Consider the following 27,688-nt stretch of genomic DNA (forward strand, 5'->3'; position numbering starts at 1 on the left):
TCACTTTAAATAGCATTAACATTCTCTGAAATTAGAAATTCATGTTTATTACCAAAAACCACTTTAAATTAAATTTGATAGAATCTTTAACATAGAAACCACTTACCTCTTCAAGGGTTCTTGGACTCTCTTAATAACATGGTAGAAAAGGATGTCTTTTACCAACACGTATTTATCACTGAATGTTGTTATAAGTCTTAAGCATCCAATATTCTCTAGGTAGCTATAGCATTCGTTTATTGCTGACTTTAAGCTGTTCATATCGGCTGCAGCATTTATCTGTAACACAGGAGAAGAAACATTTATTCTGAATGAGACCAAATTTAAGATGATACATATTCTATATTCCATTTAAAAATGGGTACGTATGTGGGTTTCTATGAATACAGGTGCTGATGGGGATCTGGAGTTTAAAGTGGTTGTGACTTGCCTGCCATGAATGTTGGGAATTAATCTGGATCTTCTGCTAAAAACAGCACCATGTCTTTTTATGTGTCTTTTGAGACAATGTCTAACTGGAGACCTTGGCTAGCTTAGACTTCTCTATGCAGAGCAGCTGATCGAGTACAGGATGTGCCCACCACGGCCTCCCACGAGCTGGAACCGAAGGTGAGCAGCAACTGCTCAAACACAGCCTGCACTCTTGATTACTGGACCATCCGTCCAGTCCTGTATTCAACTCTTCAGGACAACAGGGTGGAATAAAATTATGCCCAGAAATAAATTAGACAAGTCCTTTACCACCCTGGAAACCATATGATGGAAAGAGAAAAAAAAGAAAGAATTAACGTGCACAGGTTGCCTTCTGACACCCACATGTGCACTATGGCATGAACACATGCCACATCCATACTACAGGCTATAATTTGCAGATTTTAAACATCTATGCATTCTTATACATACCCTAAACACTGTCAAACTGTATGGCAGTATACTACATTAATGCTCATCTTCTGTGCTTTTTCTACAACTTGAATTCAGAGATCAAGATATTATTAATTCAGCATTCTGTCTTCAATGATAAACCAGTTCAGCTCTCATAGCATTTAATAACTAAATGAATGAGCAAACAGGATATAGTCAAAATGGAACTTTTGGAAGAATCAGTAGAAGAAATATTAGAAAAAAAATCCGAGTTTGATATAGTCTCACTAGAAATAATAAAAGTCAGACACGCCACTTTTATATACTAATAACTAGGATATACTTGGGAAAATATAATAAGAAAGAATGAAAATGCTCCCTTTTCTTATAAATAAGTATTTGAGAAAAAAAGCAAAGAAAATCTTTGGACTGGGGCAAGTAATTAGCTTTTGTCTTATAACAGCAAGAAGGCTCAGCAGATGGAATCTTTTGCCACACAAGGATAAAGACGTGAACCCATCCCGAGTCCCAGGGTACAGGGAGAAAACTGACTCCTAAAAGCTGTATCGACTGCTTACCTCCAAATGTGTGCCACTACAGCATGCAACATACACATATATGTAAAAACAGAAACATGCCGGGCTTGGCAAACTCACTCTAAAGAGCACTTGTTGCTGTTTCAGGGTGGGAGTTCTGCTCTCAGCGCCCACACTGGGTGGCACACACACAGCCCATAGAGAGATGCACACATATAACAAAAAAGGAAACCGTTGGAAAAAATACTTGTGATTTTAGCAAGGCCTGGTGGCACATGCCTATCTAAAATCCCATCACTTGGGAGGCTGAGGAAAAGATTAAGAGGTCAGACCAGCCTGGGCTACAGAGGACCTAGATCAAAAATAAAACCCAAAGGACTCTAGTATCAGATGACTAAGGCATCAACCTTTCTGTACGGAACAACGAAAGGATTCTCTGCCTCTCAAGTGAGACAATCACTGTTAAATGAGTTGGACATCACCGGGCAAGCAAATGGAACTGCATCTCCTTTTAAGATGCTATGTTCAAGGCCCACTAGACATGCCGGCACTCCTTCAGTTCCGGCGCTCAGGAAAGCAGAGACAGGTGGGCCTCTGATTTTGAGGGCAGCCTACTCTTCATAGGGAGTTCCAAGCCATCAAGGGCTGTCCATCAAGATCGAAACAACCAGAAAAAAAAAAAAAAACATAAATACTCTATCACTTCAGTTCCTTTAGTGAATCATATGATTTCTCCTCATCATATACATGAGGATTGACAAACACTGACTGGTCAGACAAAGCCTTATCCTCAGGTCTCCCCTTACAAAGGAAAGTTTATCTGCTTCTAGGATGCATTATGGAACTTGCATGACTATCTATCCAGTCTTGGCCACTCTGACTGTAAATCTATACAACATTAAATACCATGGAACCTATCACAATGTCCACCTCTATCTAGCTGACTCTTACCTTTCTTTTTTGTTACAAGACAGGATCTCAAGTTGTAGCTCTTAAAATTCAACTCTTAAATGGTGAGATTTGTATAGACATGTTCAACCATGCAGAGGCCAGACTGGTTTCTGAATTGGTTCTGAGCTCTTTGGGTAAACATAACAGAGCCATTACTTATATTAAAATGCAGCTAGAATATAATTTATATTTTAATAACAGATCTTTTTTTTTTCTTACCTTGAATATAATCTGTGTCACTTCAAAGTCTGAAACATCATCTAAAATTGGTAGGGTATTTTCTGGCCCATAAACAAGACAGTTGAACAAAGTCTCAGAAAAGAAACCAGGAGAAGGACCACCATGAACTAAGGAAATGGCAAGCATTTTGCCAGCTTCATAGTAAAGGTTCTCTTTCAGAGCTGTAAATACAGATAAAAAAATAACTCAACAAATTAAAAAATCCATCATTTAAAATGAAGACATAGATAATAGCTAAAAAATAATTTAAAAAATTTAAGTACTTGTAAAATAACCATAAGAAACTACCATCCTGTATATGGACCTTCCCAAGAACTCTGTTGAATAGCTTCACCCTGGATATAGATAACCAATTATAGGACAAAGTGTAAATCTACGGGGAAAGTAAACTACCTATAACCAGAGGCTGCAGTGATGGCTCAGCGGTTAAGATACTTGCAGAGGACACGACTTTACTTTCGGCACACACATGGTGGTTCGCAATAACCTGTAACTCCAATTCAACGGGACCTGGCATCCTTTTCTGACCTTTGAAGGCACCAGACACAAGTGGTATACACACATACATTCAAGCAAAATACTCATTCACATGAAATAAAAATACAATCTTTAAAAATGTGATTATAGTTAATTGTATCACAATAAATGTAAATCCTCTGGCTTACTTTTGTCATTAAATCTAAACATCGTTGGGTTCTGCTATATTAGATCTGAAACTTGAATTAGTTAAAAAGTATAGCTATTAGATGCATGAAACTAGAATAGACTACAGTACAAAGCATCCCTTACGGGGCTGGAGAGATGGCTCAGAGGTTAAGAGCATTGCCTGCTCTTCCAAAGGTCCTGAGTTCAATTCCCAGCAACCACATGGTGGCTCACAACCATCTGTAATGAGGTCTGGTGCCCTCTGCTGGCCTTCAGGCATACACACAGACAGAATATTGTATACATAATAAATATTTTAAAAAAAAAAAGCATCCCTTACTCGTGGCTATCCAGGTTAAGGCATTTTTAACTGTGAGACATAATGTTGCAATCACTATCGGTTTACATATTCTTGCTCAAATACATCATCTGATCAGATCAATTCATATATATGATATTAGGGAATCAAAGGATATGAACATTTTTAAGGTTGTTTATAGATTTACTCCCATATCACACAGTTACAGCATTAAGTTCCTTTTAAATAGGCTATTCACAATGTGTTAGCAACTATGATGGTTGAGAAAGATATATAAATGCTAGTTTATACTTTAATAGTTCTTTAAAACAATTTATTATTAACTAACACTTAAAGTATATTTTTGATAATAATCATATTTGTAGCTACAGTCCACAGCTGAAAAGACACAGAGGGTAATGAAATGGAAGACTTGAATCAGGATTTAGAGTACATTTCTGTGCTTTACACTGTGCCAAAGCTACCCTGAGAGTTAACATAACTATTTAGCACGGTATGGGGGAGGGCAGAGAACTAAATTTACACTATAAATAGAAAAAATAATTATGCTTCAGTTAATGACAAAGGAAGAAACTGAAATGTAATAAATCTTACTCCTTTTCAATTTCCTTGTTGTAGGAAAAACTCTTAAAAACACTGAATTGTTATTTTCAAGTGTTTATTTTAACCAAAATACATCTTTACCAAAGATGTATTTCAGCAAAGGCAGAAAGGAACATAAGAAATTTTTAAAAGAAAACCTTTAATCGCAGCACTTTAGAGGCAGAGGCAGCCAAATCTCTGCGATGAGTTGGAGGCCCCATCATGTCTACAGAGGAGTTCTAGGATAGCCAGGGATACACAGAGAAACCCTGTCGCAAAACAAAACAAAAAAGCAAAACAAAACAAAACCAAACAACAACAAAAAGCAAAAAAGGGGGAGGAACCTTATATAAAAAATACATGTAAGACTCAATCCCAAGGTAACAGCCCCTCACTTGCTTTGCGTTTCCAAGACTCTGGGCTAAGCCTCTTAGTGCATTAAAAAAAAAAAATCAAGTTACACATGAATAATAAAAAATTAAACACAAATTCCATGTTGTAAACAGACACACACACAGTGCCTCATTATAAAAAAGAACAAAGGCTAGGTGTTGTGGCACACACCTTTTATTCCAACACTTGGGAGGCAGAGGCAGGCCGATCTCTAAATAAGACCAGCCTGGTCTACAGAGAAAGTGCAAGACAGCCAAGGCTACATTAAGGACCCTTGTCTCAAAAAACTAAAATGTACAAGAAGACTCCAAACAGTTATCCGTTTCATCTGCTGACACTAATCAAATGATATTCAAGAAATAAAGTTTAACACAGTTACAAAATCATTAAACAGATTACTATAATACAGATAAAAGAATTGCTTTTTTAAAAATATGTGCTGTCTACGTGTGTGCATAAGGGTAGAGGGTGCCCGAAGAGGGCACAGGTGCTGGACCACCTGGACCAGGACTTTCAGGTAGTTATGATCGGCTTTATGTGGGTGCTGGGAATGCACTCAGGTCCTCTGCAAGCAAAGCAAGCATTCTTAACCACTGAGCCATTTCTCCAACCACAGGTATTCTGAAATCTTTATTTTAAAAATATCAAATTCTCATTCACCAACAAATGGAAATTATTTATTCCAGATATACCTAAAGAATCATAATTAAAACCAACTCTCTGGTTTTGGCTATACAAGCTATCTGCAGTATGTATAAGTGTTCGAATTAGGTCAGTACGATAAATAACCAGGCCAGCTCAAGAATAACAATTATATTTTAATGATTATAAGGGGAAACTCATGCTGTAAGAGTGGGAGGTCCTACTTCCTATCTGTCTGGAGGGAGCGCGCAGGAAGAGTGCACAGGAAGAGCGCGCATCTGGGTCCTCCCAGTTTTCTTTCCTGGGCTCCAGGTAGCCACAACTTAACTAGATGTGACTGGCTGACAGAGTTTCACCATCATAAAATAATAAATAATTACCTTGAGAATTGAGAGACAAGTTCTTTGACAAAGACCCTTCAAACACAGATGAATTCTCAAGATGTTCCATTAAGTGACTCAGAAATTCCTGCTTTGATACAGGATATTCTCTTCCAAATTGTTCGTTTTCATCAACGTATACTACTTCAATGGTGTAGGAAGGGTTAAACTTCTGACCCTGGAACTGCTCCAAGGCACTCCTCCACACATTGGCTTTGTTGATCCATAATCTCTTAGGTTTCTTTTTAATTTGGAATCCTAACTCTACCAATATTGTTGAAATGTCTCTCTTAAACTTGCTGCCTTGCCTAGAAAACACAAATTTGAATAAAGAACATTACTTTAAAGCAATTTATGTGAAACAACAAATAGACATTAAAGTTGCAGTACTTTTTGTTTGTTCTGTTTTTAAGTTCAAAGAGATAGTCTTTTGATGATACTAGAACCAAATCCAAAAATGTTAATCTGATTATCTACTTTTAAATTCCACCAATCTAATCATCTACCAATTTATAATCGTTTGCAAGAATACTGAAGATTATTTGAATGTCTAATTCAGTGGACTCAAATTTAAGAGTATGAAGTTCAAATTTTAACTTCCTGGCCACTAGTTAAAACAACCTGATTGCAGCAATAATGTACTTCCCATAGTGCAGCTATAATTGATAATAGAGCTAAAATTATCAACAGAACTCACACTCCCTTATGTATCTTGTAGTCTAGACCTAGACCAACAGCATCATTTATGAACTAATTAAAAGGCAAAGCGTGAGCCCCAGGGCAAGTCTGCACAATCAGAACCTCTGTGGGTGAGCGTGCATGTGAAGCACACGAGTTATGTTTTCCATCGACAGGGAGAACTAATAAACTCAATGTGCACGGATCATCTCTCTAACACTGTCCTGCTCAAAGACTACAGCCATATTTTATTATTGCAGCTGATTCCTTGATCCTTGGAAATATCAATACTGCTCCTCAAGCCATGACTGGACATTGGAACATCTTTGCAAATCTAAATATTAAAATTATTTTCAAACTATATAAATACAACACAATGAATCATTTTCATTTAAAAGTAACAAATTATTAGAGAGAGCTTTTCAGTTGAATTAGCAAAGAGAAATTATTGGCTTGAGTATCTTGACATTAACTGTGTATGAAGTAAACAATGGCTGTAACATCAAGAAACCAACCTTGGTGTTAAACAGGACGTTTTTATAGAGGGACACTGTGCGCTTAAAAACGGAACTTCTTGCTTTAGTCTGAAATCAAATAATGTTGTAAAGATATTTTCCAGCTTATATCTTTAAAATTAATTCATAGTATGAAGTACAAAATAAGAAAATTACTAAAATTGATTAATGTGGACTGCGACCGTGCTTTCTGTTTTTCCTCCCCCACTCACTCCTCCCTTCCTCTATGGTATGTGTTCTCAGGTATCCAGGATGGTCTCAAATTCATTACGCAGCTGAGACCACTGCTATGTGACATTGCTGAGGTATTCTGTTTCCTCCCACCTTTCCTGACTTCATCCATCCCATATTGGGTCCTACACTTGAAAAATCATTTTTCTAAACAACTGTATAATCAGCTAATATCCTAAGTGTGTGTGGCACCTGAAGTCATAATTTCCTTCATAGCGATTTTTGTATTTTTCTAAAATTAAAACGCATACCTCTGTAATTCTTTATGATGGGTTCCAGCTGACTGTCTGGGGAGCTTAGATGCCGGCTCTTCCAACAGGCAATCAGTAACTGTCACATTAGTAGAGTTGGCTAATGGGTGTTTGAGGGCCTTTCGGAAATCTACATATTTAAATCCTGAGGTTAGCTTAACAGATACACAGGCAAATGTTTTCAACAACATGCACTTAAACAAAAGCAACTTTATTCAAAACGACAAGATTTTACCTGCACTGTAGCTGATTCTTCTACAGTCCAAACACTCCCAGTTTTGTTCCAGTAACTGCAGTGAGGAGCAGGCCACATGTGTTCCACTAGACCCACAACACTGACAGCGCTTTACTTCCCATTTGCTGAGGACATAAAGAAAAGTCTATTTGCATGTCTGGGAGACCAGGATGCCATTCAAATTACCACCTAAAGTCCAGCCCAGTCGGACATCATACCAGCCTATCAACAGAAGGAAAGACTACACCTTTAAGATTTCATTTCTTCCACAAAGTACTGAGTGACTTAGGCAGGGTCTAGCTAGGCACTCCAGGTCCAGTGATCTTCCAACCTCATCCTCCCTAGTGCTGGGTTCTAGAATGCCATATCACATCTGACTCTAAAGTATTTTCTCTCTTTCGTTAAATGTTTATAATCTCTTCCACTACACATCCTGAACTTAAAAACCTAAACGAATACATGCATACATATACATATATATATATATATATTTATACACACACACGCAGAAAGAATATAAATATCCGAAAGCTTTATAATAGGGATCAAACATTTTCCTTTACATTTGGAGATAGATTACATTCATAGAAACAAACTACTGTTCAGTATTTCCAAAACCAAACAAATAAGTATTGCTCTGACATCAGGTTTCGTGCACTGCAGTCAAATCTAGAGTTTGTTCCTGGCTCATATTCATATTCTCTCTCATCTCTGTTCCCCTCTCCTTGTCTCCACATAGGTCCTACAAATTAGGGTTTTGATTGCTGTGATAAAACCAAGATCAAAACTAACTTGGGGAGGAAAGTGTTTATAGGACCATCACTGAGAGAACCAGGCAGGAACCTGGAGGCAGGAGCTGATGCAGAGGCCATAGAGGGGTATTGCTTACTGGACTGCTCCTCGTGACTTGCTCAGCCTCTTACAGAACCCAGAACCACCAGTACTGGGATGACACCACCCACAATGGGGTGGGCCTCTCATATCAATTACTAATTAAGAGAACTTATGGAGTTCCCCCTTCTCAGAGTATTTTCTATCATGCTGACATAAAACTGGCCAGCGCACAGTAGAAAGCAAAGGTGTTGGACACAAAGCTTCTTTCACACTGTGTGGGTACAAGAATGCAATCTTTTGTACAGAAACAAATACATTCCCTGAATATATGGAAACATGGGTGGAAAGCCAGGGAGCTGTCTTCTAACCCACGTATGTGTGGGCACTGGTACCTGACCCCTCCCTCAAACAATCAGTCATACTCATGCCTCTAAAAGAAGAGTTTACAACAGACCAGGTTCTCTTCTCAGTCTTTACATAACATGTTGAGCTTTTACAACTTTGAAAGTGGAAAGAACACTATCACGTATATTCTTTAAGAGGAAACTAATCCCAAAGGCTAATTTTCCAAGCTTATACTTAGAGTGAAGTTTCCAACCCAGGTTACCTTGGCTTTAGATCCATGCTCCACACTACACTAAGTTGAATTTACCAATACTACCTTTGTCTTAGTGGGATGAAAGGAGTACAGTTAAATATAAAGCAAGCATCCAGGTAACAGCTTTATGTGTCCCATGAGGGAAGGTAAAAAAAGGATAGCAATCTCAAGTAGGAGATGTAGTTTAGGGGGCCTGCGATATATAGTAAGCTTCAAAAGCTGGCCAGTGCTCAATGATTCTTCACAAGCAAGAGTCGATACAAGAGAATCACTTCATGATAAAAATTCTCGGCATCCTAAGCTTTCTATGTTAACCCTACATTAACAGGAACAAGAACATATTTTTACTATTGCATGATTAGGCCACAGATAACAGAGACAACAATGAGGACACATGAAGAGGAACCACCTGCATCACCTCCAGGGAAAGCTTCTAAAGAAGATGATGTCAGAGTTCCCTAGGTCTTGGACTTCTAGCTCTAAAGTAGCACCCAGTCTTCACTTGGTTACAGGAGTGGTATGTAATTTACATTGATAGCACCCCCTCAACTTGGAACAGACTCATAAAATTTTACTAAAAAAAGTTAATATATTGATTACAGAAATTTCTCTGTAAACATATATACTTAATAAACATACTCGATCTTAAGCTAAAACTTCAAACATCCTAAGAGGAAAACTATTTCACTATCGAGATAATCTACAGTATTAGTTAGAACAACTAAAGGCAATGCAACTTGCCGCAGAAATACCTATTAGGTTCATTATAGTCTCGTCCCTTTTTGCAATGACATCTTCGGACATCACAGCGGTTATGGCTCTGTAACAGATCTTCATAGGCATTTTCTTCTAATTCCCAGGATGCATCTCTATAATGAAGTAAGATATAAAAACGTGTTGGTCTAACGAAATTGATAATTTCAAAACAAGGACAAAAGTTAGCCTTCTTAGGCTGATCCTGAACATAGAAACCCATTGCTACTTTACCTTACAGTTACTTTCACAGCTAACTTTCATACACTATGTGAGAAGTTAAACAGAATCTTTTTAAGACCTAGTATTAGTATTTTTTCTAGTATTTCATTTCTAATTTTTGTTGTTATACCCTAGGCTAGCTTCAAACTAAAGTACCTTTCCCCAGTTTCTCAAGTGCTGGGATTATTAAGTGTGTTTGTTTTGACCCTGACCCAAGACTCCCGCCCAGGTGAGCCTGGAACTCACTGCACAACCCATGCTCGCCTGCACACCTGACACCTCCCAAGGACTGGGATCCCCTTTCAAGTTTATAACCACTACTTGGGATTTCTTGTCTTATGACATTACTAATATTCTTTTCCATTTTAAACCCATTTAGTCAGTCTTAGGTCATCTATGAATACCAACTTAAAGGTGCTATACAAATCACCAGAACTGGACTTAACTGAGAAACTAAGAAACACAGCAGCTAATAAGACACTGATACCATAGTGCCTGTTCTTCAAGACTGGCCACCTGGGAGAAGGCACTTGACCATGTGACATGGCTACTTAGCCACAATCACTATTAAAATATAAATTAATTATTTTTAATATTAATAAATATTACATTTAAATGTTTTTTGGTCAAAAAGCCAAATGTTACTCACTTTTCAGGAATATGAATTCCCATTCTCAACATCTCTTTCTGAAAGATGTCGGTATTATTGCATAGTGTACACCTAAAGAAAAACACTCCTGCACTTAATGCTTGAACCTACAGCAGAAAATGGAAAATCTATTGTTAGCAATGCATCTCTCATCAGGATGTGAATCATATAACTAACAGAACATATGCTATCTTTCCCTTACTCTATCATGAAAATATTTTCTCTGCCAATGGCTCTTAGAACTATAAGCAACCACCTTCAACATGGAGAGCACTTCCTTCTGTTTAAAAATCGTCTCACAAACACTTAGTTCTTAACCTTTCAGCAGTCCCCGATTTATTTCCTACAACTTGAAAACTCTTCTAGCTTGCTTTCTGCTGCTATGATTAAAGAGGGGTGAGAACAACTCAGAAGAGTTGAATTTTGTCTTCAATTCCCAGGTCCCACATCACTGAGGGAAGAAATTCAGGGTAGGAGCCTAGAAGATCTGGACAACCCAGGGCAAGTGTGTTTGGGTAGCCCCTGTCAACAATAGCCTGGACCCTCCTCCACCATCTGTGCTCAACGCCCCACAGACATGCTCATAGCCCAATCTGTTGAAGGCAAAGCCACAACTGAGGCTCTCTCTTCCCAGGTGTACCTAGCTTGTGTTATGTTGCCAAAGCTAACCAGCACAGACGGTTAATACAATTTCATTTCCTAAATATTGCTTTGTCCTCCATAGTAGAAGGAAAAACAATAAAAATCTTCAGTTACTTAACTAGTGCTTATTATTATGTAAGCATTACTATTTTTATTTGTAACTGTGTTTTTTCTCCCCTGTAAGGGAAGTACTGACATTTTAAGGGAAGTCTCCATGGCAAGACAGAGAACATGATATTAGGAATACTGAAATTAATAATATGTTTGATATGACATTCTGGCCATAATAAGACAAACAGGTGCATCAAATCCTGGAGAAGAAAAGCTTCAATGATAGTGTAAACTGATAAGAAATACAGTATCTGGAACAATAAGTAGCTTATAGCAGCGAGACAGCGGTTACAACAGAAAAAGACACAAAAATAGGAGTTGGACTGATAAGGCTGAGGGACAGATGAAGGATGGCGAAGAAGCAGAGAGAGAAGACTGAAGCTTGGCCGCCTAGCACATGTTGGGCACACACAGGAAATGTTGCTAGGATACCTCAATCGGTACAGAGAGAAGCTGTCTTACTAACCATGGGATCTGATACAAAGTACCTGGTAGACAAAGGAAAGCACACAGAAAGAAACCAGAGATGAAACTGACCAGCAAGCACAGAATGCGTGGGAGACACCTGGACTCTGATGAGAAATACAAACTGAGTAAACACCATTCTTGCCATTTTAATGTCCAGTCTCTTTTCACCAAATTTCTCTATGTGACAATCGAAGTAGTAAGAAGTGATAGTTTAACCATGTGCCGTGAGCTAGAGTGGGTCTATTTCTGACCTTAGTTCTAGAATCAAGAGTCTCTACAGATCCTTTTAGAGAAAGTGACTGAAGAGTTGGTGTGCAACTAATTATAATAGTAACTCTTTATTGACATATAATAGTCAAGTTTCTATGTGGACAGAATTCTAAATGTGTTTTTTAAAAACAGCAGTATGGTTTTTGTTAGCAGCATTATTTCTGAGGTCTGTCTTACATCTCACCACAGACAAGCTTGGGGGTGGGTGAGAGAGCGCTCTACAGACCGGTAGATTCCAGCCCCCTGCTTCTACTTTTCAACGACAAAGTCTTTATTAAAACTCATGAAACCATTAGGTCAAATCTAGGACCTCTCTGTGCTTTATTACTAACATGATGGCCTTCATTAATGCACTTCCTACTACTAACACACATCTGTGTTTGAGAATTAACAAACTTACAACCATTTCCAACAAAATAGGCTCCAACTTGCCACTTTTAACTAAATAACCTAAGTATTAACGTTCAAGAGAACATTTTTTAAACAGCAGCAACCAGTTAAGCTGCAATATCTCATTACTCTAGCACTTTAACACCTGATACCTTTCAAAAGAATTAGGGACAATAACCAGAAACATTTTACTTTACTAAATAAAATAAAATCTAAGCTTTATAAACAATATTTTGTTTTGTTATATTTTGTGAGACAGGGTTTCTCTGGGTAGCTTTAGAGCCTGCCTCTGCCTCCCAAATGCTGGGAGTTAAGGCCTGCACCACCACTGCTCAGCTCTATAAAACAATTTTTAAAAAGTAAATTTTTGTTATTTGGCATTGTTTTGTCTAAATATATGTCAAATATATGTATATTAGATATAAAATACTAAATAATTGGTATCACTTTCAAAATATTTAAGAATTTTGCAAACAAAGACATTATTACAATTACGCTGAATGTTTAGCACTCTGGTGGCTTCTAGTGCGCATTCAACCCAGGGGCCTTGTGCACTCTTGGCAAGCAGTCTATCATGGAACTACATCTCTGACCCCATTTTCGGTTTTTATTATACTGTTTGAGTAGAGCAAATACAGATTTATTAAGGGAAACTGAGAAGAGAACTCTCAATAGTAAAATAGGCTCTAAGACAGTAATTCTGATATTTTATGATATTCCATAACATTGACAGCACCAGATTTAAATTCAAATAAGCAAGCAACAGATTTTATATTATAGAGACATAAATTGCAAAGCTGCATTACCTGTAAACAGTCTCTGTGAAACCAAGCATTCTTACAACAGGGGCTTCGCAGGACACTGTAAGTAGGAATAGGATCAATGAACTCCAAACAGATGGTACAGGGTAAAGAGTCTCTATACATAGTGGATGTCATTGCTTGAACTGGCCGATGTTTCCAGCAAAATGACCTAAAAATGGAAATTATTTAAAAATATATAAGGAGGAGAAAACCATAAATCAGTTAACACTGTAATTTATAGAAAATTCCTTTGTTTTACAAATGCATCTAAAACAAATGTGTGCCCTAGTACATTCTAGAGTTGAAAGCCGGATGTGAATAATAACCTCAGGACCTTTGTAGACATGGCAACTCTGCAGTTTGATCAGATAGAATTACTCCAAGAAGTCATGCATTATACATACAATATTGTATACAAATACACATACATCATGTATCTTACATATATATTATGTATGTATTATAAATTTAGCACAGTTTTAAAAAGCAATTTTACATGGGAATTATATCTTTGGGCTATTTATTTACCATTGTTCTTTAACATTTATATTTTCTTACTTAAAAAATTTTTAAATGTTTACAAGATGTTTTGCCAGTATATACATCTCTGTACCAATTACAGGCTAGGTGACACCAAAAGCCATTAAGAGAAAGCTGGATCCATTGGAACTGAAGTATCAGAGTTGTGAGCTGCCACTTGGGTGCTGGGTATAAAATCTGGGTCCTGTCGAAGAGCAGACAGTGCGGACTCATCATTCCAGCCCCTCATATTTAATACTTAATTAACAGTTAAATAACTCACGCAAAATTGTCAGTGAACTGGAAAATACATTCGTTCTGAAGTCCACAGGGAAAGTGGTAACTTCGTTTACATCTGGGCACAACACATCCAATTGAAGCACCATTTTTCTTGCAAACTGCACACTTCTAAAAGAAATATGAAAACAGGAGAATATTAAAATTATCAGTACAATAGCATAATCAAATAGTTAATGAGTATTCCTTGTAGAGAGACAGAAGATAATTGCAATAGTAATAGTATATTCTATCCTAACCCAAATGAAAAAATTCTAAGATATGTGCTGCGTAGGTCTTTTCTTTTTAGTCAATTTGACGTAAGAGTGTTCAGAGAAAAGGAGCTTCATTCAGTTGAGGTAAACGCCTCCATCAGATTGACCTGCAGGCAAGACTCTGGGGGCATTTTCACCATCAGAGATTGGTGTTGGGGGCTCAGCCTATGGTGGCTGGGCAGGTAATCCTGGGTTGTATAGGAAAGCAGGCAGAGCAAGCCATGGGCAACAAGCCAGCAAGCAGCGTTCCTCCATGGACTCTGCTTCTGTTCCTTTTTCTAGGTTTCTGTTTGAGTTCCTTCCCTCAAGTTGGACTGTGACATGGAAATTTAGGTAAAATATACTAGCTGGGGACGATGACTATCACACACCTTTAATCCCAGCACTCGGGAGGCATAGACAAGTGGATCTCTGAGTCTGAGGCCAGACGGGGCTATACAGAGAAACCCTTTCACGCTGTTTTTGACTATGGTGTTTCTTACAGCACTGGAAAGGAAATTGGCGTGGTTTGCTCACCTAAGGGATGCTAAAATTTAGAAAAGCCAGTATTTGTGAACTGAAGTAGAAACACAGTTCTTATAGACATAATTATTCAAGATCTTAAGGTCTCCTTTGACTAGTGTCTTTATGAAGGCAGATTTAAAACACAAGACTGCCGAGGGATAATGTTCTTGTATAATGTAAAGTTTTGTCACTCATACTGGTTTGATAAAATGCTGTTAACCAGTAGCTAGGCAGGAAGTACAGGCTGGGCAACCAGACTAGAGACTACTGGGAAGAGCAAGCACAGAGTCAGTCACCAGCCAGACGCAGAGGAAGCAAGAAAAGAATGCCAAGCCAATGGCTAAACATAGATAAGAACTATGGGTTAGCCGGGCGGTGGTGGCGCACGCCTTTAATCCCAGCACTCGGGAGGCAGAGGCAGGCGGATCTGTGAGTTCGAGGCCAGCCTGGTGTACAAGAGCTAGTTCCAGGACAGGCGCCAAACCCACAGAGAAACCCTGTCTCAAAAAACAAAAAAAAAAAGAACTATGGGTTAATTTAAGTTGTAAGAGCTAATTAATAAGCCTGAGCTAACAGGCTAAAGAGTTTATATAATTAATATTAACCTCTGTGTGTTTCTTTGGGACTGAATGACTACAGGACTTCCATCTACAAATGTCGCCCAACATTTGGAAACTACGCCTACATAAAACCTGAGAGAGTTTGAGAAGGGATTCTAGACACAAAAGAATAAAGTCAAGCATGGTTTCTTGGTAGCAGTATTTTCTCAGGTAGGCTCTGTTAGAGGCACACCTCCTTTAAGAGAGACTTCCTGACTTAGCATCAGCGGCAAAAAACTGCACAGTTCTTTAAAGAGGCCCCGCTACCAAACAGTTAAATGATGTTTATGAGCAGTTGGCAGCATGCTTCTTGGTGTTGGCATGGACCTAGAAATTCCATAGAGTTGTGGCAATAAATGTGTCTCCTGCCAGTACCTCTACCATGAAGCTAGACTCTCAAGAAGCCAAGGAGTGGCGGAGCCAGCCACCAAAGTCGCCACTAATCCTAGCCATGTTGTTTAGCAGGCTAAAGATTCATACGGCCGCCGGGCGGTGGTGGCACACGCCTTTAATCCCAGCACTTGGGAGGCAGAGGCAGGCGGATCTCTGTGAGTTCGAGACCAGCCTGGTCTACAAGAGCTAGTTCCAGGACAGGCTCCAAAACCAGAGAAACCCTGTCTCAAAAAACCAAAAAAAAAAAAAAAAAGATTCATATGGCCACAAAAGGATAAGAGATATACAATAAAGACTAAATAAATAAAGCCCCAAAAACTCTCTAAATGGTTTATACAGTATTTAAAAGAGTATATGTAGGCTTGGTAGAGAAAAGAAAAAAGACAGAGAAAGTCCTAAAAAACAAATAGAATAGCCAGGTGTGATGGTGTACGCCTTTAATCCCAGCACTTGGGAGGCAGAGGCAGGTGGATCTCTGTGAGTTAGAGGCCAGTCTGGTCTACAGAGTGAGTTCCAGGGCAGCCAAAGATACACTGAGAAACACTGTATTAAGAACCAAAACTTAAAAAACAAAAATAAAAGAATTAGAGTTTTAAAAAGCCACATAAAGATGGAAACTACATGGAGAATATGGCTACTGCATGTTATTGTGTTGTCTATGAATTGCTTGACTGCTGAGGAAGGAGCAATAGCTGCTAAAAGACATTTTATTATTAACACTGCTGGATTAATCAAACCTCTATGTTTTGATGCCTTGACTTCAAAATTTAAGCCAAAAGATATGTTACATTGAAGAGGTTTTGTTTTGCTTTTGCTTCCATAGGAAATGATAGGCTGTGGATTCATTCTGGGTTAAAAAAAAAAAAAGTAAGGTTTGATCAAGGAAGACTCCGTGAAAAATCTCTAATAGGAAGAGACGGCCCAGATGAACCAACATTTCAGAGTTATCTCTGTTGCAGTAGTCTTCTGAGTTCTAGAACAACTTCAAGGCTGACTGAGAGGATCCAGCCTCACAGAATACTCCAGTCAGAACTTGACCATAGTCCTAAATTTTCTTTGGGTCCCCATAATATTACTAGCGTCCCCAATCATCAGGTAGTAGCCTAGAAAACTAGGCACACATTCCCCCCAAAATGGATTATGGATGTTTGTCATTGTTTCATGTGTTGGTTACATGTCGTTATGGATAATTGGTGTAGGAGGTCCTTCTGTATTTGCATAGCTTTCATTGGTTGAATAAAGAAACTGCCTTGGCCTTTTGATAGGGCAAAATTTAGATAGGTGGAGTAGACGGAACAGGATGCTGGGAAGGGCAATGTGGCAGACGCCATGGTTCTCCTGCCCGAGACGGACACTGGTTAGACTCATGCTGCCGGTAAGCCACAGTCAAGTGGCGATACACATTAATGGAGATGGCTTAAACTAAGATGTGAGACTTAGCCAGTAAGAGGCTAGAAATAATGGGCCAGACAGTGTTTAAATGAATACAGTTTCTGTGTGATTATTTTGGATGTAAACTAGCAGGGCAAGATGGAACAAAAGGACCAGCTCCTCTTACAACAGATAATGGTCAACAAATGAGATTAGATTCAGGGCTCTTGTTTTGAAAAGGAAAAAAAGGGGAAGTACTGTAGGATAGTGCTCTTGTATACTGTAGAGTTTTGTCATTCGTATTGGTTTAATAAAACACTGACTGGCCAGTAGCTAGGCAGGAAGGATAGGCGGGGCAACCAAACTACAGAATTTTGAGAAGAGAAGAAAGAAAGGCAGAGAGTCAGTCACTAGTCAGACACAGAGGAAGCAAGGTAAGAATGCCTTACTGAGAAAAGGTACCAAGCCATGCAGCTAAACACAGATGAGAACTACAGGTTAATTTAAGTTGTAAGAGCTATAAACAATAAGCCTGAACTAAGAGGCCAAATAGTTTAATATAAACCTGTGTGTTTTTTTGGGACTGAATGTCTCTGGGAGCAGGTAGGACAAAAACTTCCATCTACACCAGACACTAATAAAACAGGCTATTTGAAGACAAAAGATAACCTGGGGTTACACTATTTGTGAACAAGGGACATCGAAAGCTACCAGAAACCATCAGGAGGGAGGGGAATAAACATACAGGAGGAATTCACTTCATAATCTTTAGCAAGCTCCAAATCTCCTAACACTATACTTTGTAACATTCAACTCTAAACTCGTGAGGAACTGTATTTCTGTAATTTCTTATGACAGTCCCGGGAAATAAGACCAAAGTCACTAATAGTGCCATAATAGTGGCACACGCAGAAGACAGTAATTCGAGTATATATCTGAGCCTAAAAATACCTTGGAAAACCCTGATAATGGTCAATGATTCAGGGATTATAGACTCACTGCCATCTCATGGGTTCATCCAGGCCATATGAACAATTTTAGAGAGGATCCTATGGTAGGTTGCTGTGGGATGGTCTTTCAGTACACTGTGAATGTGTTGTTCTCTTTAGTTAATAAATAAAGCTGCTTTGGCCTATGGCAAAGCAGGATAGAGCCAGGCGGGAAATACTGGCAGAGATACAGGCAAAGAAGGGTGGAGTCTGGGAGACACCAGCCACCCAAGAGGAAGCAAGACATGTAGAAAACACCTTGGCCATGTGGCAATACATAGATTAATAAACATAGGTTAATTTAAGATGTACGAGCTAGCTAGTAATAAGCATGAGCCATTAGCCAAATATTTCTAATTAGTATCAAGTCTGAGAAGTTATCCAGGAACTGGCAGGCTGGAGAGAAACCTCTGCTTACAGTACATGGGTTTGGGAGGACTCCTGCTCAGGTCAAGATGCTTTCAAAGGCCCAGTGTACTCAGAGGATTTTGATGTTTTAAGAAAATAGGTAGCTAAAGAAACATGCAATGGAAACTACCCTAATTCCAAGTTTGCTGTTAAGAGGTAAAGGAATTTTGATAATAGCATCCTCCCTTGTGAAGATGGACGCTTAAAAAAAAAAAAAAAAAAACCCACACTAGCTCAGAATTAAGTATAATAAAGGGTTATTTATTTAGGGGTAAATTCACAGATCACAGTCCTCTGCTAGAACGGGGAAAGCAACCAAATCCCTCAGTTGGAAGAGACGTTGACGTGTGTTTTACATCAGCATATATAGTATAAGAGGCCATGCCCAAGTGGGTGAGTAACTTAAAGGCTGCTGGCTGTAGGAATTCCTACAACGCCCTTGATCTTTTGGCTCATGCTAACCACCATACAATGTTTCTGTAGAGCCCTAGATACTCTATTTTACCATCAACTCCTTTTATTCCAACCACTCACCACCAAAAGTGACTATCTCCACTAAAATAAATGCTTTTGTGTGCTTCCTCTGCAAACCTCATGAATGACACTGCCTTATCTTCCCATCCACCTTATTTTCACATCTGGCACACATTCCTCCATCTCAAGACTTTGGAACCCCAACCAGAGGCTTTTTCTGTACTTCAACTCGTGGTTTCAGCATTTTTGTATCAACCTCTGAGTTCCTGAATATTTTAATGTTCTTTGCCCCCACTTGAAAAAAAAATGATAAATTATCACATCTCCTAAGCTATTCACTATGGAAATCATCATTTCAAGTGTCACATTCAGAACTTCTCGTATTTTCAACGTTTCAGTCTTCAACTGCCATCATTTCTACTCAGAGCAAATACAGACTAGGTTTTTCCTTGCAGATACCATAGTTATCATATGGAAGTTTCGAAAACAACTGAATAAGCAAGAAGTTAAATTTAGGACACATAAAGAAAGATCATTAGAGTTAGAGACAAAAAAAAAGAAAATCACCAGTCCACACAGTTGTGTAATTTCCACCTTAGCATCATTCCAGTCTCAGCAACTGCGGTAGACGGGTGAGGAGGATCTGCATTAAAGGCCTGCAGATGGGCAGAACTAAAGTGGTGTCACTGCACAACAACAGATAGAAATGGAAACCACTGCACTAAGCAAACAAGTCAACTGCGAATACATACTGCAGCGTGTCTTCTCTCACACGCAAACCCTTCACTTTAGTGTATGAAAGCGACAGAAATGAAAGAAAGGGGACTGGGCTGGCTACTGTCATGTCAACTCGACACAAGCTAGAGAGGAAGGAACCTAACGGAGAAAAGGCCTCCAGAAAAATCAAGCTGTAGAGAAGTTTATGGAGCATTTTCTTAATTAGTGATTGATGTGGGTGGGGCCACCTCAGGGCTAGCGATGCTGGGTTCTATAAAAACAGCAGGGTGCAGCAAGCCAGAAGGAGCACTGGTGTGGGAGAATTGTCTCTATTCTGTCAATCATGTTTTAAATAAACGCTGATTGGCCAGGCAGGAAGTATAGGTGGGTCAACCAGACAGGAAGTAGAGGTGGGGCAATGAGAACAGGAGAATGCTAGGAAGGAAAAAGCCCATTTCCCCCACTCCTGCCCAGACTCTGAAGAAGCAACATGTGATCTGCCCCGGCTGTGAAAGGTACTGAGCCACATGGCTAACATAGATCAGAATAATGGGTTAATATAAGCTATAAGAGCTAATAAGTAGCCTGAGCTAAGGGGCCAATCAGTTTATAAGTAATGCAGACTCTCTGTGTGATTTTCTTTGGGGCTTGCCGGTTTTGGGGTACGAGGCGGGACAGAAACCCCAATAAGCAGGTCCCCTCATTGTTACAGAGCACACTAGTAAGCAGCAATCTTCCATGGCCCCTGCATTCTTACCTCCTGCCTGCATGCTTCCACAGGTCCCCTCCATAGTTCCTGCATTGTTCTCCTGCCCTGATGTTCTTGCCCTGTTTTGAGTCACTATCCTGACTTCTTTGAATGAACACTGATGTGGGAGAATAAGCCCAATGAACCCTTTCCTCTCCAAGTTGCTTTTGGACATGTTTCATAACAGGTATAGTTACCCTAAGACAGGAACTGTAAGAGAGATAGTTCCAGAGGGGGGTGGGCTCAGGGAACATCACAGAACATGGGGACATAAGACGGATGGAGACTGTGGTACAATGGTGCCTTTGGAACATGGCATTGCTCATGTCCTCGCGCTCACAGCAGTTGTGACCATCAGCACACAGCACAAGCCTGGCCTGTCAACATCCTACCATGGTATGAGAAAGGAGTTGGTAGGTCTTCCAATGCCCTGCGTGTTTAGGCAGATAATGGCAGCTAGGGAGTTTAGATACGTTTCTGAGTATCTAGAGGCAGTTAATGGTTAGTAGGAAGAAGGAAGATTTTCTTTTGTGGTAATACCACTGTAAGGAGCCCAAACTCCTGTAAATAAACTTTACCCGGGATGCTTTATGTAATCTTAATAAAATGCAGTAGGTAACCAGGAAAAACAAGAATAAGTAAGAACATGAATGTAAAGAACTGGTGGAAATGGACCCACATGAGTAAGAGGGAAACGGAGGCAAATACATTATATATGAACCAAAATTCCACAATGTATGCATAATTAACATATGCCAATAAAAATAATTTTTATAGAATAAATGAAAGCAGACAAGAGGGTTGGGGGGAAGAGACTAAGAGCAAAGCATGTGGGCCTCCTTCAAAAACCAGAAATAAAACCAAAAGTCAACGAAATGATGAAAAAGACGACCAGAAATTCCCTACTGCTAAGTTTTAATCAGTGTAGGTTAGACTTTCTTCTACAAAAATATAAAAATGTTTTATCAAAATTTATATTAGATAAAAATGTCCACTAGAATAAAATATCTTACCCATAAATTTCTAGTACAGGAACTGATAAAAGAAATTTTCCAAGGCAACAATAGCAGCACCTGTGGAATTTAGTGTAAGGAATAAAACAATGACTTACCAGTTTAGAAGCTCTATGGACTTCCTTCTTGATGTCTTCTACTAGGAAGCCATAAACTTCTTCTTCTTCTTTACCTCTCTGCCAAATTCCACTTGACATTAACTATGAATATATACTCAATTAGGAAATGCACTCCGAGAAACAAGATTGGAATTAATAAATGTATACATTACTATTTTTTTTCATGGCCAATAAGAGGCAATTAACAGCACTTGACTTTGAAGACACTGCATGTTAACGGTGTACACATCTGAGTAACAGACAGTCAGACAGAGCCTTATCAGCCACACCTGGCACTCTAGTCTGCTGTAGTGCTGGAGGATTTTCATACTGTTCATAAAAAAATACAATTTTAATAAGGCTAAGTCTAGGATCAGCATTTGTGGTGGTTTGAATAAGAATAGCTCATATATTTGAACTCTTAGTCAACGTGGAAGTGAACTATTTGAAAGGATTCCAAGGATTAGGAGGTGTGGCCCCATTGGAGGAAGTGTGTCACTGGGGGTGAGCTGAGAGGTTTCAAAAGCCCAAGCCAGGGGCTGGAGAGATGGCTCAGAGGTTAAGAGCGTTGCCTGCTCTTCCAAAGGTCCTGAGTTCAATTCCTAGCAACCACATGGTAGCTCACAACCATCTGTAATGGGGTCTGGTGCCCTCTTCTGGCTTGCAGGCATACACACAGACAGAATATTGTATACATGATAAATAAACAAATATTTAAAAAAAAAAAAAAAGAAAAGAAAGAAACAAAAGCCCAAGCCAAGTGCACGGCTGGTTCAGATCAGGGTGTAGCTCTCAGGTACTTCTCTACAACTCCTTGACTTCCTGCCACATGCACCCTGCCATGATTATGGACTAAACCTAGAAACTGTAAACAAGCTTCCAATTAAATGCTTTCTCTTCTAAGAGCTCCCTTTCTCATGGCATTTCTTCACAGCAGTAGAGCAGTGACTAATACAGTACTCTTTTGAGGAATAATGTTAAAAGTCAGACTTTTATTAAAGCTTTAATATTAGTAAATATGCTATATAAAACACATCAATAAAAGCAGAGTTTGCAATTAGTAGTTTTAGTCTCAATAATATCCTGAAATACAACTAGTACATATTTGTCTAAGACTTGGGTATAAGAAAATGACTAACAGAAACAATTCTAAAGTCTTTATAAAAAAATAAAAGGTTAAGTGGAAATTTTCCAATGCTAACTTCATGTTCTCTTAAGGCACAGAGAAATGATTAGATTCTTAGACGAATCTACCAGTATACTGAACTCCTAGAGTACAGTGGCTGGTGCTAACTGTCAGTCACAGAACCTACATGTCAAAGGGGACGATTATGGTGACAGCTCTAACTTGGGTGGGAAGACCTGTGCACTGGGAGTTAACGTTCCCTGGCTGGGACCCTGAAGAACTCAAGTGAGCTGAGCTCTGTGTGTGTATGTATGTATGTATGTATTTATTTCTCTGCTCTCTGCTTATCAGCTCTTAAGCCCTGCCACTGTGCCTTCTCCACCATGACAGACTGTGGCTGGACTGGGGGCCAGAACAGTCGCCTCCTTCAAGTTGCTCAGGACACAGCACAGCAACAGAAAAAGCACCTGAAACAACCACTGTTTTGGATATAACACAGACAATAAAGCAGAAGTGATGATGATAATGAAAACTAGATAGGTGATGGTTTCATCTAGGGTCTCTCTCCCCCATCCCCATACGATATACCGTGAGCAGTCCTTATAAGAAGCCTAGCAGTAAGGAGCTAGAAGGAACTATGACTAAAAGCATATGAGCGGCCATTGGAGGGAAACCCTCCAGCTTCTTAGTAAAGCCTTCAGATGTATCTGGGTGACATCTAAATTGGAGTCACATTAATGACTCAGCCAAAAACTATTCAGAGAATAAATATTGCTTTTCTCTGTTAAATTTCGGAATAATTTCTATAGCACTCACAAAGAACTAACTTGGTTTCGATGCAGCCGTAGCAAACTAACGGTCTAAGGCACCAGGAACTCGCTTCATTTCAAGTTCTCTGAAATAGGAAGCGAGCAGAGCGAAGGGAAACAAAGGGAAGTCATCTACAAGTGAAGTCTTTGCTCTTCCCCTGAGCAAATCCTATTACCGCCTATTTCTTTTCTACTAATATTAATGACCTTTGGTCAGAACTTTTCCTTCCAATTGCTCTATGAAATAAAATACTTTCCTTCTACTGCCTGAGCCGTCTAACAAGTCTTTTCTGAGACAAATCACTAGCAACAAAGGAAACAAAAAGTAGTAGAAGGGCACTTCCCTTAGAGATCTAACTATTCTCTCCTTTTTAATAGAAAGATAAAACAGGTAAGGATAAGTCTTTATATGCACCAAGTAATCTCAGGACCTTAAAATCCAATATAAAAATGATATTTTATATAGATAAAATCACTTATTAGTGATGTACCTAATTCTTAGTGTCATCTATTTCCTCTCTAGTATACATTTCCAGAACTAGCATCTACTTACCAAACAGTAGTAATGGACACTGAAATTCCATTTCTCGTAAGTTTTCTTTTCTCCGTATTTATTGGGACAGTCATCACTTTTTCGGCAGAAAATACAAGCTAATAGCAAAAAAGTAGGTAAATATAAAATTTATCTTAAAATTACAATAATTTATAGAATTAGTGCTTCTTTGATGTGTGTGTCCACGTGTGAATGGTGGTCAGAGGATAACCTCGGGTGCTTCAGCTCTCCCTTTCCAGTGTGCTTATGGCAGGGTACCTTCTGCCATCGGCTGCTGCACACACCAGGCCGTCTCTGCCTCGCATTCCCTTGTAGGGAGGGACACCAGGAGCACAGCAATGTGCCACCATGCTTAACTTCATGTGAGTTCTGGCGTTCAGAACGAGCATAGCAAATACTTTACCCACTACTGCAAATCCCCAGCTGCAGAATTTTGTCCACTTGGACAAGGGTCTTGGGTAGTTCATGTCTATGGTTTCAGAGAACAGTCCAAAAGAAAGTGATACAGACCTCATTCTCAAATAAGTGTGATTATGTTTTGATCTATGTGGTAGCTCCCGAAGGGATGGTGTCAAATGCCTATTTGTTTTTGCCAGACTCAGAATTCTCTTATGGTTAAAATAAGAACATTAGCTGCAGAAGTCTAGGGCAAGCAATCGGCAGACTAAAACACTAGGAAAGAAGTGGAGGAGAATGGATATAAACAAGAGTAAGGGTTTTAAAAAGCTCACATATATACCGCAGAGTAGGGGGTCAGGTGTGCACCCATGGACATGCCCATGCTCATGATGACCGAAGAAAACAAAAACTGACTGCTGGAGGCCTTGAAGTGCATTTATAACCAATACATTAGAAAGACCTCAAATTGATAAGGGCCCCGAAGGCCAATATATTCCATTAAGCATTCATTTTTAAAGCAGACTAAAATCCATTAAAATTGTACTTTATTAAATTTACTTTTTAAAAATTCAGAACAAATACTGGTTTCTATGAAGCACACTGATTTAAATAAAAAACCAGAGGTATACATCCAAGGGGAAATCAAGTCAGAGTAAGGGTATATTTAGCAAGTGTACAATGGTATTACATAAATCACTACAATTTCTAAACTACTGGCATTGCTGATATAACTCAGGAGGCATAGCAAGAAAAGACAAAGGTATGTGGGGATAGAGGATTGGTAGGAACAAATTTCCTTGTTCAAAGTAAGGTAGAGTCAACAGAAAGACTAAAAGTGATCGTCAAGAGGATGGATATTAAGGTAACTGGAGAGTTGGCTCGTTTGGTATAATATTTATCACACACATGAGAATCGAAGTTTGAATCTCTAACACCTGTAAAAAGTCAGACTCAGTTGTACAGAATTCCTACACCAAGGAGGCAGAAACTGGTGGATTCCTTGCCAGACAGTTGAGTCAACTGGATGAGTTCAATAGTCAGTGAGATGACGCATCTCAAAAAAAAAAAAAAAAAAAAAGCCAGGCGGTGGCAATGCACATCTTTAATCCCAGCACTTGGGAGGCAGAGGCAGAGAGATCTCTGTAAGAGAAACCTTGTCTTGGAAACCACCCTCCAAAAAATGCTGGGCATGATGGCATACACCTTTGAACTTTGACTCCAGTACAAGGGAGGCCTGTGGATTTCTTTGAGTTCAAGGCTGCCTAATCTACAGAGTGAGCTACAGGGCAGTCAGGGACAAGTAGAGTGAGAACAAAACAAAAGCCCCACAAAGCCTAAAAGAGGAGTAGCAAGTATGCAGAGCAATAATGTGGATTCCTCACCATTCGCAGTAGCAAGTCAACAGATATGGCTTAGAATAAAGAAACCAACCATGTGTCAACAGGGGAGATTGCTGAAAATGAGAAATTTTCCTTAACCAACCATGTGTCAACAGGGGAGATTAAGACTTTTGTTAAGACTTTTGTCTATTGCTTATATTGTCCTCATTTTCAAAGGAAAATTTAAACAATAATTTTCACAGTTCAAATCCTATCTGACAAATGACATAAGATATACAAAAATAAATGTCTCTGGTCAAAAATAAATGTCTCTGGTAGCAAATTCAATATGTGGAAATGAAGACAATCATAATAGAACATACTGACTAAGCATGATCAGAATAGTCATTCTTATGGCTAGATATTATTCAAATAAATTTTATTATAATAAAAATATTATAAATAGTTACTTACCAAGATTTTGTGAGTCATCAGGTTTATTTTCATTCATTTTACTAGGAAAGTAAGAACATTAATCTTAATCTAAAAAATCTCTAACCATTTTTCTTAAATTCAATCAGTACATGATTGCAATCAAATCATTTATAATCATTTCATGCAAAGTATAGTAGTTAATTTTCACTTTTAGAACAAATAGAGATCAAAAAGTGTATGAGAATTTGAGGATTTCTTTAGCACTGGAAAGAATATTTAATTATTAAAACAAATACTAGGATTGTGGGATGCTCTGCAGTGCACCTAAAAGTTCCACCTAACAGAGAATTGCCTGGATTCCCATATTCCTAAATAAATATTAAAGTATTTTAAAGTCCCCTTGTAATTACATTATCCTGTCCCAAATGTGAGGGATGCCAGCCAGCTATTGTTAACTGTTGGGTTTATTAAAACATACACCAGCACCTGAGAGTCCCAGCCCTCTTCTGAGGGTAGCATCACCACATCATCCCGTGTGCTGCAAATCATTACTTGCTCAATGTGACTGGTATATATGACTATATAGTGATTCTAGAATACAATTTCTTTATAACGAGATCCCAATTTCTCTGTAGTTACATATTTTTGGCCTTTTCCTACTACAAAGACTCATGGAATCTCTCTTGGTGAATGATGTCATAAATGTCTGACCAACTCTTTAAAAAGTCATGTTACCCAAATTTCTTTAAAAAAAGCTGTCAGAGGTTCCCTGCTCACTGCTAGTTAGCCTAAGATTACCCAGTGTATGTCAGTCTCAAACTTTAGTTTTTCACGTCGTATCAATGCCATCACTCTAAAGATGCAATTGGACGCAGCAGGAGACCAGTACTTTCGGTCATTTGGTTTTGTTCGATAAGAAACCCTATTGGTTCGTTCTTCCGCTTTGTGATTCTACTGCAGAGTCAGAACACCGTGTTTTTACGCCGGTCCGTGCAAATGAATGAAGACAGCGCATACACAAGTTGCTATTTTTTTTATCCTGTGACTCCCCACCCCCGCTAGGATTGAAGTAAAAACAGCTACTCAAATAATTGACATTTTGAAGAAATTATATCAATTGTATAGTTTATACTTTTATTTTATTTTAGAGACAGGGTCTTACAATGTAGCCCTGGCTGGCCCTGAAATCTTAGAGCTCCACCTGCCTCTGTGTCCCCAGAGCGGCAATGACATCCAGCTCTAGTTCACACTTATAACATTAGAATTTTTGTTCCTTGATCCCAAAATACGCTTTTCCTTTTTTAAGTCCAGATTTAGGATCTCCCTCTCACATGAGGGCGAGAACCCAGGCACCCTAAATGTTAGGCAAATGCTCTACCATTGGGTTCATTTCACCTTGTCCTGAGAAAGGGACTAAACTGGACAAGGTGACATCCAATTTGCAAGCCTGCCACAGACTAC

At 38.9% G+C, this 27,688-nt stretch overlaps 1 protein-coding gene across 4 annotated transcripts in view; it reads right to left on the minus strand.

The window, feature by feature from the left end:
* G2e3 (G2/M-phase specific E3 ubiquitin protein ligase) overlaps positions 1-27,688 on the minus strand; it is a 43,339-nt gene that overhangs the window by 11,480 nt on the left and 4,171 nt on the right. For 2 of the 4 annotated variants that reach the window (XM_041658423.1, XM_041658420.1), the window contains exons 2-14: positions 26,267-26,307; positions 24,075-24,172; positions 21,587-21,688; positions 14,005-14,129; positions 13,206-13,371; positions 10,519-10,625; positions 9,647-9,763; positions 7,463-7,587; positions 7,228-7,357; positions 6,746-6,814; positions 5,553-5,860; positions 2,571-2,752; positions 107-279 (exon numbers count right to left, since the gene is read on the minus strand). In XM_041658423.1, the coding sequence (XP_041514357.1) occupies positions 107-279; positions 2,571-2,752; positions 5,553-5,860; positions 6,746-6,814; positions 7,228-7,357; positions 7,463-7,587; positions 9,647-9,763; positions 10,519-10,625; positions 13,206-13,371; positions 14,005-14,129; positions 21,587-21,688; positions 24,075-24,172; positions 26,267-26,303 (1,739 nt within the window). In that variant the 5' untranslated portion in view covers positions 26,304-26,307. The remainder of the gene's footprint in view (positions 1-106; positions 280-2,570; positions 2,753-5,552; positions 5,861-6,745; positions 6,815-7,227; positions 7,358-7,462; positions 7,588-9,646; positions 9,764-10,518; positions 10,626-13,205; positions 13,372-14,004; positions 14,130-21,586; positions 21,689-24,074; positions 24,173-26,266; positions 26,308-27,688) is intronic. The other 2 variants (XM_041658421.1, XM_041658422.1) reach the window with 2 other exon arrangements.

The sequence above is a fragment of the Microtus oregoni genome, unplaced genomic scaffold, assembly GCF_018167655.1.
Source record: "Microtus oregoni isolate MIOR12 unplaced genomic scaffold, Mior012 000009F_ref0000495, whole genome shotgun sequence".
Lineage (NCBI taxonomy): Eukaryota > Metazoa > Chordata > Mammalia > Rodentia > Cricetidae > Microtus > Microtus oregoni.